Source organism: Ursus americanus, chromosome 14 (assembly GCF_024610735.1).
Source record: "Ursus americanus isolate L20-20 chromosome 14, mUrsAme1.1.p, whole genome shotgun sequence".
Taxonomy (NCBI): Eukaryota; Metazoa; Chordata; class Mammalia; order Carnivora; family Ursidae; genus Ursus; species Ursus americanus.
Genome location: NC_142140.1, coordinates 48,504,186 through 48,523,022, shown reverse-complemented (window position 1 = coordinate 48,523,022; position 18,837 = coordinate 48,504,186). Strand labels below are relative to the sequence as shown.

The 18,837-nt window shown below is 38.5% G+C and overlaps 1 protein-coding gene across 1 annotated transcript; it reads left to right on the top strand.

The window, feature by feature from the left end:
* The first annotated feature begins 13,969 nt into the window (after positions 1-13,969).
* LOC123796719 (olfactory receptor-like protein OLF4) lies at positions 13,970-18,583 on the top strand. Its single transcript, XM_045804222.1, has 2 exons — positions 13,970-13,979; positions 17,625-18,583. The coding sequence occupies exon 2, from the start codon at positions 17,654-17,656 to the stop codon at positions 18,581-18,583; it is 930 nt and encodes a 309-aa protein (XP_045660178.1). The 5' UTR covers positions 13,970-13,979; positions 17,625-17,653.
* Positions 18,584-18,837: the final 254 nt, after the last annotated feature.

Below are 18,837 nucleotides of genomic sequence, written 5' to 3'. Positions count from 1 at the left end.
GAGCCACCCAGGCGCCCCCAAATAAAATACTTTTAGAAAAGACTTTCTAGTAGGCAGAATAAGAACCTCTTTAACTGGTCCAAGTTGCAATTCATGAACACTTGGGATATGTTATTTTGTATAGTAAGAGGGAGTTAAAGGTGGCAAAATAAATAAGGCTGCTAATCAGGTGACCTTAAACTAAGACAGGCCAAGATCATTCAAGTGGAACTAACGTAATCACCCTTGTCCTCTGAATGTGGCTCAGGAAGGCAGAATAGTTGGATCAGGGAGAGATGTGAAGATGCCATGTCACTGGCTTTGAAGATGGAGAAAGGCCAATGAGCCATGAATGCTTGTCATTAGAAACTGTGCTAGAAAAGAAAAGAGACTCTACTGGAGCATCCAGAAGGATCCAGGGCCTGAGACATCTTGATTTTAGCCCCCTGAGTCTTACTTCAGGCTTCTGACCTCGAAAACAGTAAGAGCATAAATTTGTTTCTTTGAAGCCCCTGGTGTAGTAATTTGTTATAACAGAGATAGGAATGTAATATAGACATTTATCCAACAAAATTGTTTTTGGGAAAGTGAATTTTAATCTCTCAATTTCTCTTCTCTTGGGTTAAGGCATTTTGTGTTGAAATACAATATTAAGTGTAATAATAATAGTAATATTATAATCTCTCTGGAGCTTCTGCCCCATTGTTGAAATGGAATGCAAAAAGTGAATTCTTTTCTAAAATAAAAATGTTCCTCTCTTTTTCTTTCTTTCTTTCTTTCTTTCTTTCTTTCTTTCTTTCTTTCTTTCTTTCTTTCGTATGGATTGCATTGGATGTGTAGATTGCTTTAGGTAGCATAGATATTTTAACACTATTTGTTCTCCCAATCCATGACACAGTCTAACCTTAATCCTAAAAAAGCTTGAAAAAGAACAGCAAAAAAGCTTAAATCCACCAGGAGAAGAGAAATAATAAAGATTAGAGCAGAAATAAAAGATATAGAAATAAAATTTAAAAAGTAGAACAGATCAATGAAACAAGGAGCTGGTTATTTATTTATTTACTTTATTTATTCTTATTTTTTTATTATGTTCAATTGGCCACTGCATAGTACATCATTAGTTTTTGATGTAGTGTTCAATGATTCATTAGTTGCGTGCAACACCCAGTGCTCATCACAACCCCATCTCCCCTTAATATCCATCACCTGGCTACCTCAACCCACCAGCCTCCACCCCTTTGAAACCCTCAGTTTCTTTCCCAGAGTCCATAGTCTCTCATGGTTTATCTCCTTTCTGATTTTTCCCCTTCAGTTTTCCCTCCCTTTCCCTGTGGTCCACCCTGCTATTACTTATGTTGCACATATGAGTGAAACCATATGATAATTGTCTTTCTCTGCTTGCCTTATTTCACTTAACATAACCCACTCCAGTTCCACCCATGTGGATGCAAATGGTGGGTATTCATCCTTTCTTATGGCTGAGTAATATTCACCATTGTATATATGAACCACACCTTCTTTATCCATTCATCTGTTGAAGGGCATCTTGACTCCTTCACAGTTTGGCTATTGTGAACATTGCTGCTATGAATATGAGGGTGAATGTGTCCCTTTTTTCCCCTAGATCTGCATCTTTGGGGTAAATACCCAGTAGTGCAATTGCTGGGTCGTAGTGTAGCTCTATTTTTAACAACTTGAGGAACCTACAGACTGTTTTCCAGAATGGCTGTGCAGGTTGCATTCCCACCAACAGAGTCAGAGGATTCCCCTTTCTCCATATCCTTGCCAACATTTTTTTTCTGTTTTTTAAATTTTTTCCATTCTAACTGGTGTATGGTGGTATCTCATTGTGGTTTTGATTTGTATTTCCCTGATGACTAGTGATGTTGAATATTTTTTTCATATGTGTGCTATCCATTTGAATGTCTTCTTTGTAGAAGTGTCTTTTCATGTTTTCTTCCCATATTTGGACTGGGTTATTTGTTTTTTTGGTGTTGAGTTGGAGAAGTTCTTTATAGATCTTGGATATCAGCCCTTTATCTGTAATGTCATTTGCAAAAATCTTCTCCCATTCCGTGGGCTGCCTCTTAGTTTTGTTGAGTGTTTCCTTTGCTGTGAAGAAGCTTTTTATCTTGCTGAAGTCCCAAAAGTTCATGTTTGCTTTTGTTTCCCTCACCTTTGGAGACATGTCTTGAAAGAAGTTAGTGCGGCCGATGTCGGAGAGGTTGCTGCCTATGTTCTCCTCTAGGATTTTGTTGGATTCCTGTCTCACATTGAGGTCTTTCAACCATTTTGAGTATCTTTTTGTTTGGTGTAAGAACTGTCTAGTTTCATTCTTCTGTGTGTGTCCAAGAGGCAGAGATGCCCCCTCACAAAGTCAATAAAAATGGATCAACACCCCAACATATAATAGTAAAACTTTCTAAACTTAGGGCCAAGGAAGTTATCATGAGAGAAGCTAGAGGGAAGAGATTTCTTAAGTATGAAGGCAGGAACATCAGAATAAAGTCAGACCTGTCCACAGAGACCTGGCAAGCCAAAAAGGGTTGGCAAGACAAGCCTACAAGAGATTCATTTTGAATCTAAAGAGACATCCAGATTGAAAGTGAGGGGTGAAGGACCATTTACCATGCCAACAGATCTCAAAAGAAAGCTGGTAGCAATTCTCATGTCAGAAAAATTAGATTTTAAGGCAAAGACTGTAATAAGAGATATATCATACTATATCATACTTAAAGGGTCTATCCAACAAGAACATCTAACAATTGTAAATATCTAGGTCCCAACGTGGGAGCAGTCAACTACATAAGCCAACTGTTCACCAAAATTAAGAATCATATTGATAATAACACATTAATAATAGGAGCCCTCAACACTCCACTCTCAGCAATGGACAGATCATGTAAGTGGAAGATCAACAAAGAAACAAGAGCTTTGAAGTACACACCTGACCAGATGAACTTCATAGATATATACAGAGCATTCCACCGTAAAACTACAGAATACTCATTCTTCTTGAGTGCACATGGAACTTTCCCTAGAGTAGACAACATACTGGGTCACAAATCAGGTCTCAATAGATACCAAAAGATTGAGATTATTCCTTGCATATTATCAGACCACAATGCTTTGAAACTGAAACTCAACTACAAGAAAACATTTGCAAGGAATTCAAACACTTGGAAGTTAAAGAGCATCATGCTAAAGAGTCATTGGGTCAACAAGGATATTAAAGAAGAACTAAACAATTCATGGAAACCAATGAGAATGAAAACATATTGGTCCAAAACCTATGGGATACTGCAAAGTCGGTCCTAAGGGGGAAATACATAACCACCCAAGCCTCTCTCAAAAAATTAGAAAAATCCCAAATATGCAAGCTAACCTTAGACCTGGAGAAAGAACAACACATAAAAACAAAACTAAGCAGGACAAGAGAAATGATAAAGATTAGAGCAGAGATCATTGAAATAGAAACCAGAAAAACAGTAGAACGGATCTACAAAACTAGAAGCTGGTTCTTTGAAAGAATTAATGAGATTGATAAACCTCTGGCTAGACTTATCCAAAAGAAAAGCAAAAGGACCCAAATTAATAAAATCATGAATGAACAGGGAGAGACCACGACTAACACCAAGGAAATAGAAATAGTTATTAGCAATCTTACCAGCAACTATATGCCAACAAATCAAGCAACCTGGAAGAAATGGATGCCTTCCTGGAAACTTATAAACTACCAAGAGTGAAACAGGAAGAAATATTTATTATTTTTAAAGTAATCTCTACGCCCAATGTGGGGCTTGAAGTCATGATCCTGAGATCAAGAGTTGCTTGCCCAAGCTGCCTGGTTGGCTCAGTTGGTGGAATTCACGTCTCTTGATATCAGGACTGTGGGTTTGAGCCCCCCTTTGGAGGTAGAGATTACTTAAAAATAAAATTAAAAAGAAAAAAAGGAGTTGCTTGGTCCACTGACTGTGACAGTCAGGTTCCCCGTGACTTAAGATGTAAATATAAATTCTTTTTTTATATATAAATTGTGACTTTGAGCCCTTTGTGCATTAAGATTTTAAAAAGTATTCATTACTAAAATTGTTTGCCCATTCTTTTTTAAATCTTTGTGTCTGTCTATATTCTTTTAATTTCATACTTTTTCAAACATTCACGCTTTTGATTTTTATCCTCTCCTAATTTTTTTTCAAATTTCCATTCAACACAAAAGATGGGATTATTGGGGGGCGCCTGGGTGGCACAGCGGTTAAGCGTCTGCCTTCCGCTCAGGGCGTGATCCCGGCGTTCTGGGATCGAGCCCCACATCAGGCTCCTCCACTATGAGCCTGCTTCTTCCTCTCCCACTCCCCCTGCTTGTGTTCCCTCTCTCACTGCCTGTCTCTATGTCTGTCGAATAAATAAATAAATAAAAAAAAAGATGGGATTATTGAGTTTGTGTTGTACATACTTGTGTAAGAGTGTATTCGTATGAAGTAATGTACGAATCCACACATACATATCTGAGCTCCTTACCCAAAAAAGACTTCTTGGATTCACCATTTCCAAACACTGTATTTATTCCTAACAACATCCACCTGAATTCAATATAAGTAAATGGACGTTTCAGGTTGGTTACATGTTTTACAATTATATAACAAATCTTTAAAGCTTTCATGCACTTTCTTAAATTATATATAAATCAACTCATGCAATATGTACTCTTAATTTTTGTATGATTACTTTACTTCAGAAAATTTTGCATTTTAAATTTGTTTACTTTATTGTATGTCTTTGTATTTCAATCAATTGTTTAAAAGAAAAAGATCTGTTTTAACTAATCAATGAACTCAGCAGGATATAAAGTTAATACACAAATATTGGTCACCACTCTGTGCACTAATAAGAAATTCTCAGAAATAGAAATTAAGAAAACAATCCTATTTACAACTGCATTGGCAAGAACAAAATACCTAAGAATAAATTTAAACAAGGAGGTGAAACACCTGTGCATTGAAAACTATAAGACATTGCCTAAAGAAATTGAAGATGACACAAAGAATGAAAAGATATTCCGTGTTCATTGATTGGAAGAATTAATACTGTTAAAATTTCCATACTATCTAAATCAATCTGTGGATTCAGTGTAATCCCTGTCAAAATACCAATGACGTATTTTATAGAAATGGAACAAACACTCCCACAATTAAAAAAAAATTATTTATTTGAGGAAAGAGAGAGAGAGAGAGAGCATGAGTGGGGGGAGTTGCAGAGGGAGAAGCCAAATCCCCACTGAGCAGGGAGCCTGATGTGGGGCTCAATCACAGGACCCTGGGATCAGGACCTGAGCTGAAGGCAGATGCTCAGCCAACTGAGCCACACAGGTGCCACCACTCCTACAATTTGTATGAAATCACAAAGACCCCAAGTAGCCAAAGCAATATTGAGAGAGAAGAGCAAAACCTGGGCATCATGCTCCCTGATTTCAAACTACATCACAAAGCTGTGGTACCCAGAACAGCCTGATATGGGCATAAAAAACACAGATCAATGAGATGGAATAGAGAGCCAAGAAATAAATGCACAGATATGTGTTTAATTAGTTTACAACAAAGGAGGCAAGGATGCACATTAAGTTAAAAACAGTCTCATCAATAAATGGTGTTCGGTAAAGTGGAGAGCCACATGCAACAGAATTCAACCAGACGACTATCTTACACCATAGGCAAAAATGAACTCAAAATGGATTAAATACTTGAATGTAAGACCTGAAGCCATAAAACTCCTAGAAGAACACATCTTGGTATTGACAATGATTTTTAGGAATTGACACCAAAAGCAAGGGAACAAAAGCAAAAAATAAACAGTGTCTCCTTCAAACTAAAAACTTCTACATGGCAAAGGAAGCCACCAATGAAATAAAAGGCAACTTCCAAAATGGAAGGGAATATTTGCAAATCATATACATGATGAGGGGTAAATATCCCAAATATATATAGAACTCATACAACTCAATAGCAACAAACAAAAAACAAACAAACAAATGAACGAATAATCTGATTAAACAATGGGCAGAGGATCTGAATAGACATTTTTCCAATGAAGACATACAAATGGCCAAAAGTTCCATAAAAAGATGCTCAGTCAAGAAATGGGCAGGAGACATGAACAGACATTTCTCCAAAGAAGACATAGAAATGGCCAAACAGACAGATGAAAAAATGCTCCACATCACCTGCCATCAGGGAAATACAAATCAAAACCACAATGAGATACCACCTCACACGAGTTAGAATGGCCCAAATTAACAAGACAAGAAACAACAGATGTTGGCGAGGATGTGGAGGAAGGGGGACACTCCTACAGTGTTAGTGGGAAGGCAAGTTGGCAAAGCCATCTGGAAAACAGCATGGAGGATCCTCAAAAAGTTAAAAATACAGCTACCCCATGACCCAGCAATTGCACTGCTAGGTATTTACCCAAAAGATACAAATGTTGTGATCTGAAGGGGCACCTGCACCCCAATGATTATAGCAGCAATGTCCACAATAGCCAAAGTACAGAAAGAGCCCAGATGTCCACTGATAGATGAATGGATAAAGCAGATTGTATATGCAATTATAATCTGCTTTATCCATTATATCCGTATCTGTTCATCTATTACACACACACACACACACACACACACACACACACGCAATAACCGAAATTAAAATAGAAACTTAGAGAAAAAAATTAGTCCATACAATCCAATGATGAAGAAAGAATGTTCATAGCGGCAATGTCCACAATAGCCAAACTATGGAAGGAGCCAAGATGCCCGCCAACAGATGAATGTGTAAAGAAGATTTGGTTCATATATACAATGTAACATTACTCAGCCATGGGAAAGGATGAATATCTACCATTTACATCGACATGGGTGGAGCTAGAGGGTATTATTATAAGTCAATCAGAGAAAGACAATTATATGGTTTCACTCATATGTGGAAGCTAAGAAATAGCACGGAGGACGACAGGGGAAGGGAGGGAAAACTGAATGGTAAGAAATCAGAGAGGGAGACAAACTGTGAGAGTCTCTTAACTATAGGAAACAAACTGTAGCTTTCTGGAGGGGAGATAGGTGGGGGATGGTGTCTGGGTGACGAGTATTAAGGAGGGCATGTGATGTGATGAGCACTGGGTGTTATGTGCAACTAATGAATCATTGAACACTATATCAAAAACTAATGATGTACTATATGTTGGCTAATTGAATTTAAAATAAAAAAAAAGAAATCATACACCATGTCAGACAGTGATGGGTGCTATGAAGGAAAAAAAATCAGTATAAAAAGGAGTGGATGCAGAGGTGCTATATTTTAATATGAGTTCAGGGAGACCTGCAAAGAAGGTGACATTTTAACAGAGGCTCCAGAAAAACTGAGCAGGAAGCAGGAGGATATCTGGGGGAGGTGGGTGCCCTTCAGGGAAAGCAGAGCAAAGGCCCTGCAGAAGGCACTTACTGCAGATCTGCAGATCTCAACATGCATTAGTGCGGTGAGGGAATGAGCAAGAGGGAGAGATGAGAGGTGGTGGCAGAGAATGTTGAGGACCGAGGGGGCTTTCCTGCCACTGATGGGACTTCAAGACCCGGGAGTCTTTCCTTCACATGGTGTTCTTTGCATCTTATTAATTCTGTTCCAAGGTATTCTGTGAATAGAGATAAATCCCTTCCTTATTTCCATCTGTTGGTGAACATTCTGGCATTTAAAGGTTATATATTGAACTACATGAACTCCAGTACCATTGCCCTGAGGACTGCTTATGCCCCACAACACACACACACACACACACACACACACACACACACGCACAAAGTGTGCCTTGCCTCTTGACAGTGCGTTACTATCATGCTTTTCTTGCCCCCAGCCACAATAATGTTGAAAGGAATGATAGAAGGCAAACTCAGCATCAGATTACCTCTACCCTGAAGACTGTGTAAATAATAATTAAACTCTAGTTAGTAAGCCTCCCATGGACATGGAAACACAGGGCTCCATTTTAATGTAATCACACTGTGTCCTATATTTAGATAAACATAAAAAAGAGGTTCCAAGAACACAGAAAGAAATGGACACAAGGGGTCAAAGAGATCTAATAAGCTCAGGGGATCCCTGAGAGACTGGCAGGCAGGAAGCTTCCCTGGTTCTGGCAGTATTCCAGCCCCAGTCCACATCCCCTTGCTGCCCAGGATAATTAACAAAGCAGGAAATAGCAGTATATCTAAACAAGAAAGGAGTGATATTTTTATGTCAAGACAGTTTACTGATTGAATATCCCTCTACAAAAATGTGCAGAGGGAATAAACGTGCAATTTACAAAAGAAAATATACAATGTGTGACAATAGAAGGTGATTTTTGAAGATGAAATAAAAAAAAACTTTTCCAAATATTTTTTAATTTAAATTCAATTAGCCAACATCATTAGTTTCAGACGTAGGGTTCAATAATTCATCAGTTGCAAATGATACCCAATGCTCATCACATCACATGCCCTCCTTAATGCCCATCACCCAGTTACCCCATCCCCCTCACCTGCCTCCCCTCCAGCAACCCTCAGTTTGTTTACTATTAAGAGTCTCTCATGGTTTGTTTCCCTCTCTGATTTCCCATTCAGTTTTCCTTCCCTTTCCCTATGATCCTCTGTGCTGTTTCTTATATTCCACATACGAGTGAAACCATATGATAATAGTCTTTCTCTGATTGACTTATTTCACCAAATGATTTTAAGGCAATACTTTTCTGATGGCTGAGTAATTTTTCCATTGTATATATGAATCACATCTAACTGGAGGGTATTATGCTAAGTGAGATATTCAAGCGAGAGAAAGACAATGGAAATGGTAGAAATCTCCCACTTTTTCTGTGAAATTAATCAGGTGATCCAACTTGCCTGTTCTGACACCTTTCTTAACAACATGGTGATGCATTTTGCAGCTGGATTGTTGGGTCATGCATCTCTAGCTGGGATCCTTTACATTTACTCTAAGATAGTTTCCTTTGTATGTGGAGTATCATCAGCTCAGAGCAAGTATAAAGCATTTTCCACCTGTTCATCTCACCTTTCAGTTGTCTCCTAATTTTGTTGTATGGTCTTGGGAGTGTACCTTAGCTCTGCTGCTCCCCAGAGCTCCCACACAAGTATAATAGCCTTGGTGATGTACACGGTGGTCACCCCCATGCTGAACCCCTTCATCTACAGCCTGAGGAACAGAGACATAAAGAGGGCTCTGAAAAGAATCATGGGGGTTCCAGTGATGTAAGGGTGAATCATCCTGGGGCTGAAGAAGTGTCCAGGATTGCAGGGCTATGAGCCAGGACCAGAGCGAGGAACTGCTATTCTTTGATCAGGCTGTGGAAGTAGTATTGGCTCCTTCTGTCTATTCCATGGCATTTCCATTTCTTTCAATTCCACTTCTTTATACATTAAAGTAACTCAATTTACTAATCTTCTGCTCTGATATATGGACAGTTTCCCCATTGTCCATTTTAATACAATCCCAATATTTTCCCCAAGCTTGGGCACAAATGCCTGGAAATTTCGATATCTTACATGGGGCAAGTCAGATTTCTTAAAAATAATTTCATTTTAAATGATTTATATCATGCCATGTAAATTTTCCCTAGATTTCCCTCAAGAATAATCATGAGTTATATTCTTCTTACGGAAGACGGTACCTGGCCACTAAGCCCTTCATATAAATTTATTGCAGAGGAAAATATAAAACTACGGTTTTCACCTCGAGTCTGTCAATCTTTTTCATCACTACCTTCACGCCTCTTCCTGATAATGTAGACTCTAACATTGTTCCCTTTAAATCCTAGGCTCCTGACAGGGATGCTCAGGCTAGGAAAGCCCAGACACTCCCCTGTACCCATGTCTTTGTGGACATTCCCACAGATGCTTCCCTGACCAGAGCCTCTGCTGTGGCTGCACCAGCCCTTGGGTTCTCATTGTGACTGCAAGACATGCATCAGCAACACCCATCAGAGAACTCTAACAAAACCAGGTCTATTCCTCACAGGTCTTGGAAGGCAGAGGCAGAAAAGTCTGGGGAGAGGGTGTCGAGATTCAGAGGGAGAAAGAGGAAGTCCACAACTGGGGGCCCTGCTTTTATTGGGTTCCATGGGCAGAGTGGCTAAGGGTTACTAGATTCACTCTTCATTGAAATTTTAAAACATAAGAGTGAAATTTTGACACAGAAATGGAAATCAGGGTCACTCATGTGTCTGTATGGAGGTGACCCAGGGCTTTCTGAAGAGATACATCATGGCTGGGGATAGTCTGAGTGCTTATCTGATAATAGTGTCCCATACCTGACAGTGTGTTTATTCGACATGGTTGTCCTTGAAATGGATGCCTCAGAAATGAAAAGCTTCGTCAGGCTCTTAACTCTACAAACATGCTTCTGTGTTTTATAAGTAGTCTTGTTTTATTCTATTATTCACCTAGGTGTCCAGAATGCCCACCATAGCCACTGGCAAAACCTGTTAACAAATATGTATCTCCCAGTAGGGTCTACATGGAAAGAAATATTTGAATGAATAGAGTGACCTCTTATGTTCTCAGTGTCAGAGATGACCATAAACATGAGGGTGCATTTTATTTGGGTTAATGACCAGTAGTGTAACTACTGGACCATATGATACTTCTATTTTCAGTTTTTTGAGGAACTTCTATTCCGTTTTCCACTTTGGCTACCCCAGTTTGCATTCCCACCAACAGTGTGCAAGGGTTTCTCTTACTCCACATCCCCAGCAACACTTACTCTTCCTTGTGATTTTGAATGCAATTCTCTGATGATGAGTGAGGTTGAGCATCTTTTCATGTGTCTGTTGGTCATCTGTATGCCTGCCTTAGTGAAATGTCTATTCATGAAATTCTGGCCGTTTTTTAATTGAATTGATATTTATTATTATTATTATTATTATTATTATTATTATTATTATTATTTTGGTGTTGAGTTGTATAAGTTCTTTATATATTTTGGATTTTAACCCCTTAACATTTGCAAATATCTTCTCCCATTCAGAAGATCATCTCTTTGTTTTGTTGATTTCTTCCTTTGCTGTGGAAAAGCTTTTTATTTTTGTGTAAGCATTTACAACACGGTTGGATCTAGGGGCTATGATGCTAAGTGAATCAGTCAATCAGAGAAAGACAAATACCCTATGATTTTCTTATATGTGAAATCTAAGAAACAAAACAAACAGAATAAAAGAGACCAATAAAAGAATACACTCTTTAATATGGAGAAAAAATTGGTGGTTGCCAGAGGGGAGGTGAGTGGGGGGATGGGTGAAATAGGTGACAGGGATTAAGAGTACATTTATCATGATGAGCACTGAGTAATGTATAGGCTTGCTGAATCTCTATATTGTACACCTGAAACTAATATAACACTGTATGTTAATTACATGGAAGTTAAAGTAATTTAAAAAAGCTTTCTAGAAATACAAGGATTCAACATTTCAAACCACCCATATTATTACTATCTAAAATATTTCTTTTTCATGCTGTGCATGTATTTGTGGAAACATGGAAGACTGGTGTCCACAACTGAGGGGGTTTATTTCTTGCAGTGAAGGATTGTTTACTGTCTTCTAAGTTTTGCCACTGAATTATCTTCCTGTTTCTACTTGAAAACTTCCAATGCTGCCTGCTATGACTCTCTCAATTGTTACATGAAATAACTCTGGTGAATTAAAGGACCTCCACAAAAATGAAGCGTATGTAGTGTAAGTTTCTATTTGTGTGTAATTTGAGACTGTCACATGAGTTTTAACTGCTTTGGTAGGTAACTACTAAAAATTTAAGCAAACTGAGCATCATTTTCTCTATTTCTAAAGGTAATGTGGGATACTATACATTACTTCATATGGACATTGTTTGGAATGAATAAAATGGTTGGAACTTCCTTTTTTACCTCAAAGAAACGTTTGAGGATAATGGTTGTGTCTTGATATGTGTGTGTTTGCATGCATTTTTTATTTAAATTCAATTAGCCAACATATAGTACATCATTAGTTTCAGATGTAGAGTTCAATAATTTATCACTTGCCTATTACACCAGGACATCACCCTTACATCGCGTACCCTCCTTCATGCCCATCACCCAATTACATTTTACTTTCAAATAACCTCACTCACATGTGTACACACAAAGACATATTTATGACTTCATTGTTATAAATTTAGACAAAACAATAGCTCTTAATTTGTCCTAAAACATTGAATTCTTAACTGTTTTAGCAAAGGGTCATGGAAGCCAAGGACTGTAGTCCTCATGTTTTTATATCAAAGCAATACAGTTCTTCACCTTGCTGAAGGGGGGAATAACAATCTTCTGGATATAGCAATGCTGTGTCTCATGATGAGTCAACTTTTGCGAGACCCAAGGAGCCTAGTAAAGAAAAATTCTTCACTCTTAGATTTGGAGAAATCTTTAACTCAGGGTTGGGATAAGGAGCTAGGAGGCTATCTCTGTGGGAGGCAGGTGAGTTCAGGGAAGAGTGATAACTGGATTCACCTGACTCATAAGTTGGTCTCTTTGGAATAGGGAACTATAGGAAAAAATACTCCTATCTGTGCAATGTCCCATGGGGGATAATGTGCCCAGTGGTTGGAATAACAGGAGGGGAATATGTCTAAGAAGCAGATAGGGAGCTGTAATTATCTCTTCTGCTGTTGTCCCTCAGCAGGTGTAACCTTGGGCTGAATGGGACATGGGTATTTCTTCCAGAGTCCTAAGTCTGACTAGGAGACTCTTGCTGCATCGTTTGAGAACAGAGCTTTAATCTCCATCATCAACCATCAAGGTAGGAATTCAGACATCCAGGTAAAGATCCCCATACAGGTGAGTCTGAAAAGCCAGCAGGTACTGCAGGAAAGGGCCAGAGAGCATAGAAGGGTGAGAACATTTACCTGAAGCCACCTGAGAGACAACCTGGCCTAGCCCAGCACTGGGACATCACTGTGGCTGTTGGCTTCCTTAACTAATGAATACATTTACGTATGATCCTAAAAAGAAAAGTAAACATTGAAATCAGCCATGCAGGGGAGATTGTTGAGGATTAATTAGTGCAGATGGAAGAGTAGTGATGGGTAGCATAAAATGGTCCCAATAAGAGTAGAACACAATTCCAAGAATCTTTGCAATTAAGGGGAATAGAGATGCAGGGTTTTAGCTATGAGGGATATGCAGTCAAGTGAGGGCATTCTTTTTATTCTTTTAAGCCAGAGATAATTTGAGTATATTCTCATATTGGTGAGAAAGATCCACACCAATGGATCATGAGACATACATTTCACAGTGTCCTTTTTCAGGCTGGGCATTCCAATCAATTAAAAAAATTAATAGGTGAAAGGGGGTATACTAAAAAAGCTTTATGCTGCAATTATTTCCTTACTGGCAAGGATGTGGTTTCTTAGACATTTGCTTTCTTTATTGCAAATTGTCTGTGCCAGTTCTGTGCTTTTGTCTGGTGGGTTGGAAGTGTTTATATTCCTGTTTTGGATTCCATTTTTCAAACATAAGAATTGGAGTTTTTCCACCAACTTTGCTGTTTGACCTTCAGTTCCTTTATGTATGTGTGGATGAGTTAGAGGGGAGTAGGAAAGTCAATGCATTGTGTGCTCAAACCTATCAGTCAGTCATATTATCTTCCCCCTTCTTGCTTAAGTGTAGAAAGTTCTTCTGCATCGTTTGAATTGATAAATGACCTTTTATACATATTTTCAAGCTGTCTTCACATTTCTGTTATTCCTTATTATACTTTTGGCCTTTTGTGATTAGATCTATTTCTCAAAGTCACCTCATCTGCAGCCATCATGTGGAAGCATTCTTTATTATTTGACTAACGTTCACCTTTTCTTCCTAAACAAATATGAATTAATATATCTCTATATGAGATGAAAGCATCACTTTAGATAATGCTTCCTACCCACTTTTTTGGTTATATTCTTTTATTTCCAATTTGTATGTGTGTTTTTTAATTGATTTTATTTATTTATTTTTGAGAGAGATTCAGAGAGCAAGAGAGCACAAGCCTGGGGGGAGGAGCTGAGGGAGAAGCAGACTCCCTGCTGAGCAGGGAGCTCAATGCAGGACTCAATCCTAGGACCCTGGGATAGTGATCTGAGTTGAAGTCACACTTAACTGATAGAGCCACCCAGGCACCCCAATTTTTTATGTTTTCTTAAGGTAATCTCTACCCCAATGTGAGACTCATGCTCACAGCCCCAAGATCAAGAGTCTACCAACTGAGCCAGCCAAGCTGCCCTGTTCCCAAGTCTTTAGCACTTTAATTCTTGAATTAGTGACCTACCTTGATGTCATGACTTTAATACCATTTAAACCTCTATAAAGTTAGTTTTAGGTTGTCATTGTGTTTCAAACAGTTGTTTGAGATAGCTCCATGCCTAACCTATTCCTACTCTCACTGCTATCCTTTGTTCCATAAGTTCTTAGCTTCTTTTAAAATTTACATTTCTATATTATGCACACACAAATATTAACACACTTTTATACAAATTCATGAATAGAATCCTATGCTCATTGTAAATGGTCTTTAACATGCTCAGGTGCAGTCTTTTTTTTTTTTTTTTTTTTTTAATAGCTCGTGTTACTCAATAGCACCTGACAATCTTGTCTGCATCAACCGGTATAATGCTAATTCATTATTTCAGTGATTGCAGAATATTTCAGGATGTGGCTGTGTCATTTATACTTGGAGGATTTTCATATTCCTTCTCACTAAGTTGCTATGTTATCAATTATACAAAAATATTTTGAGTTAAAATGCTGATTCTCCACCAGGGACAATTTTGTCCTTTAGGGGACATTGAGCGATTTCCAGAGACATTTTAGGCTGTCAGACTGGGGAGGTGTCGCTAGAGGCCAGAGATGCTCTAAACATCCTACAAGGCCCAGGACAAACCCCACCTCAGAGAATTACCTGGGCCACAATATCAATAGTGCTGAGATGAGGAACCCCGAGGAAATAATGCATATCTATATTTTTAATACTTATAGTTGTTTTCCAATTATTTTCTCCAAACATTATAGCAGGTCACATTTATTTTTTTCCTTTTTTTTTTAAATTTAAATTCAATTAGCCAAGGTATAGTATATCATTGGTTTTTGATAAAATATTCAATGATTAATCAGTTCAGTATAACACCTTGTGCTCATCACATCACGTGCCCTCCTTAATGCCCATCACCCAGTTACCCCATCCCCCCACCCACCTCCCTTTCCACAACCCTCTATTTGTCTCCCTCTGTGATTTCTTCCCATTCGGATTTCCCCCCCTACCCTTAATGTCCTCTGCACTATTCCTTATGTTCCACATATGAGTGACACCATATGATAATTGTCTTTCTCTGATTGAGTTATTTCACTTAGCATAATACCCTCCTGTTCCATCCAAGTCGATGCCGGTCACATTTCTGCAATGAAAATTAGACAGTACCACTTTACTATCTGTTTAAAAATTCCAATCCTAATCGATGTGACAACACTTTAAAATTTCTACAGGCTGCTGGGTGTGGAAGAGATTTCTTGTTGTTTTCGTAAATGATTAGTGAGTTGGAGCAAAATTCATATATTCTGTCACCATTTTGATTTGCCCATTATTATCATATACCCATATATTATATGCTGAGTTTCTATAACTGTCAGCATTTCAAATGATTTTTACAGATTATTGTTTCTCTCTCTCTCATGTTCCTTTTTTTTTTTTTTTTTGAGAGAGAGAGAGAGAGAGAGTTCTAGCAGGGAGGAGCAGAAGAAGAGGGAGAGAGAGAATCTTAAGCAGATTCCAAGCCCAGCACTGGGCCTTGATCTCATGACCCCAAGATCATGACCTGAGCCAAAATAAAGAGTCAGATGCTTGACCAACTGATCCATGCAGGCACCCCTACAGATTACTGTTTCTCTATTGAATTCTGTGGAGATACTATGGCCATAAGATGTTTTAAAGTCTATTACTTAATGAAGAACTTCTTCCTTCTCAGTTTCTTGCCTTAATTCAGATTGTTCTGCTTGTAGATTTATGTTTTTTTTTTTTTTTAATTTTGGGGATTTTTTTTTGTAATTTTAAGGAGTTTGGGGGATTTTTTGTTTTTTTTTTTTTAATTTATTTTTTAATTTATTTTTTTAAAGATTTTATTTATTTATTTAAGAGAGATAGAGACAGCCAGCAAGAGAGGGAACACAAGCAGGGGGAGTGGGAGAGGAAGAAGCAGGCCCATAACATAGGAGCCTGATATGGGGCTCGATCCCATAACGCCGGGATCACGCCCTGAGCCGAAGGCAGACACTTAACCGCTGTGCCACCCAGGTGCCCCTTAATTTCTGTATAATTGACATGTGGTGTTATATCAGCTTCTGGTGTACAATATAGTGATTTGACAATTGTATGCATTACTCAGTGTTCATCATGATAAGTGTACCCTTAATCCCATTTATCTACTCCACCCCCACCCACCCTCTGTCAACTACCCGTTTGTTCTCTGTTTTTGTCTGTTTGTTCATTTGTTGTATTTTAGATTGCACATATATGTGAGATCATATGGTATTTTTCTTTGATTTATTTCGCTTAGTACAATACCCACCAGTTCCATCCATGTTGTTGCAGATGGCAAGACCTCATTCTTTTTTATAGCACAGTAATATTCTGTTGCATATATCCTTATTTATATCTCTATCAAAATCTATATCTATCTCTACATACCAGCTCTTCTTTACTCATTCCCCTATCGATGGAAATTTGCCCTGCTTCTGTATCTTGGCCATTGTAAACAATGCTGCAATAGACAAGGGGTACGTATAAATTTTCTAATCAGTATTTTTGTCTTCTTTGTGTAAGTACCCATTAGTGGAATTACTTGATCATGTCGTATTTCTCTTTTTAATTTTTGAGGAACCTCTGTACTGTATCCCAGGGGCTGCACCAGTTTGCATTCCCACCAGCAGGTGCACAAGGATTCCCTCCTCTCCACATCCTGACCAACACTTGTCATTTCTAGTCTTTTTATACTAGCCATTCTGACTGTTGTGAGGTGATAGTTTTATTCATTTGGAAGTCACATAAATGGAATTATTTTATTTCCTTCTCAGATCATTCACTGTTTGCACGCAGAAATGCAACTGATTTTTGAGGACTGGCTTCCTACTCAATGATTTTTCTGGAATAATCTACTAGTTTTATTACTGTTTTTGTGGTTTCATTAGGATTATCTACATATAAGATCACACCGTCTGCAGATATAAATTTATTTCTTCCTTTCCAGTTTGGATGCCTTTTATTTCTTTTTCTTTCTTTAATTGCTCTGGGTAGAACTTCCAGTGTTATGTTGAGTAGAAGTCAGGAAACCGGGCATCCTTGCCTTGTTCCTGATCATACAGGAAAATGTTCCTTGTATCCCCAGCGAGCACCATGTTTGCTGTGGGTTTTTCATAAATGGCTTTATATTGAGATAGTTTTCCTCTATTCCTAGTTTTCAGTGTTTTTATCACATTCCACACACAAATATAAACATTAATCCCTTGAGTGCAGAATATAAACAATAATGCACCTGCCAGGTTAGTAATGCATGATTGTGTCCTGCTCTTTCTCTTATTTTGGTAGTCACATCGATGACATGGAACTAGAGAATGATACACAGATTTCAGAATTTCTTCTTCTGGGATTTTCTGAGGAACCAGAATTGGAACCCTTCCTCTTTGGGCTGTTCCTGTCCATGTACCTGGTCACCGTACTTGGGAACCAGCTCATCATCCTGGCCATCAGCTCAGACTCCTGCCTCCATACCCCCATGTACTTCTTCCTGGCCAACCTGTCCTTTGTAGACATCTGCATCACATCCACCACCGTCCCCAAGATGCTGGTGAATACACAAACACAGAGAAAAGTCATAACTTATGACAGCTGCATCATACAGATCTACTTTTTCTTACTTTTTATAGGTTTGGACAACTTCCTCCTGACTGTGATGGCTTATGACCGGTTTGTGGCCATCTGTCACCCCCTGCACTACACAGTCATCATGAACCCCCGGCTCTGTGGACTGCTTGTTCTGGTGTCCTGGTTCATGAGCATCTTGCATTCTTTGTTACAAACCTTAATGGTGTTGCGGCTGTCCTTCTGTACAAAGGTGGAAATCAATCACTTTTTCTGTGAAATTAATCAGATGATCCAGCTTGCCTGTTCTGATACCTTTCTTAATGACATGGTGGTATATTTTGCAGCTTTGATTCTGGGTGGTGCTCCCTTGTCTGGGGTCCTTTATTCTTATTCTAGGATAGGTTCGTCCATATGTGGGATCTTATCACCTCAGGGCAAGTATAAAGCATTTTCCACCTGTGCATCTCACCTCTCAGTTGTCTCCTTATTTTATTGTACGGCCCTAGGAGTGTACCTTAGCTCTGCTGCTACCCAGAGCTCCCACGCAAGTGCAGTGGCCTCAGTGATGTATGCGGTGGTCACCCCCATGCTGAACCCCTTCATCTACAGCCTGAGGAACAAGGACATAAAGGGGGCTGTAAATGTATTTTTCAGAGGGAAACCATAAAAGGGCCATTTTTCAACAAGTAACTGTGATTTCCAGCTTAGTGCCTAACAGCAAGAAATTATAATTCTTTCACTCTATTTTGAAAGAAGCACTTAATCCCTTTATTTATATCCTGGAGTTTCAATTTTCTTAAGTTCAACTGCTTCATTGATTTCAAATATGTTCCTTTGTTAAACTTTCTGCTCCGGATAGCCAACAGTTTTTCCTTATTATTTTATTTTTTTTTTAATTTTCAAAGTTAGTCCCAACCTTGA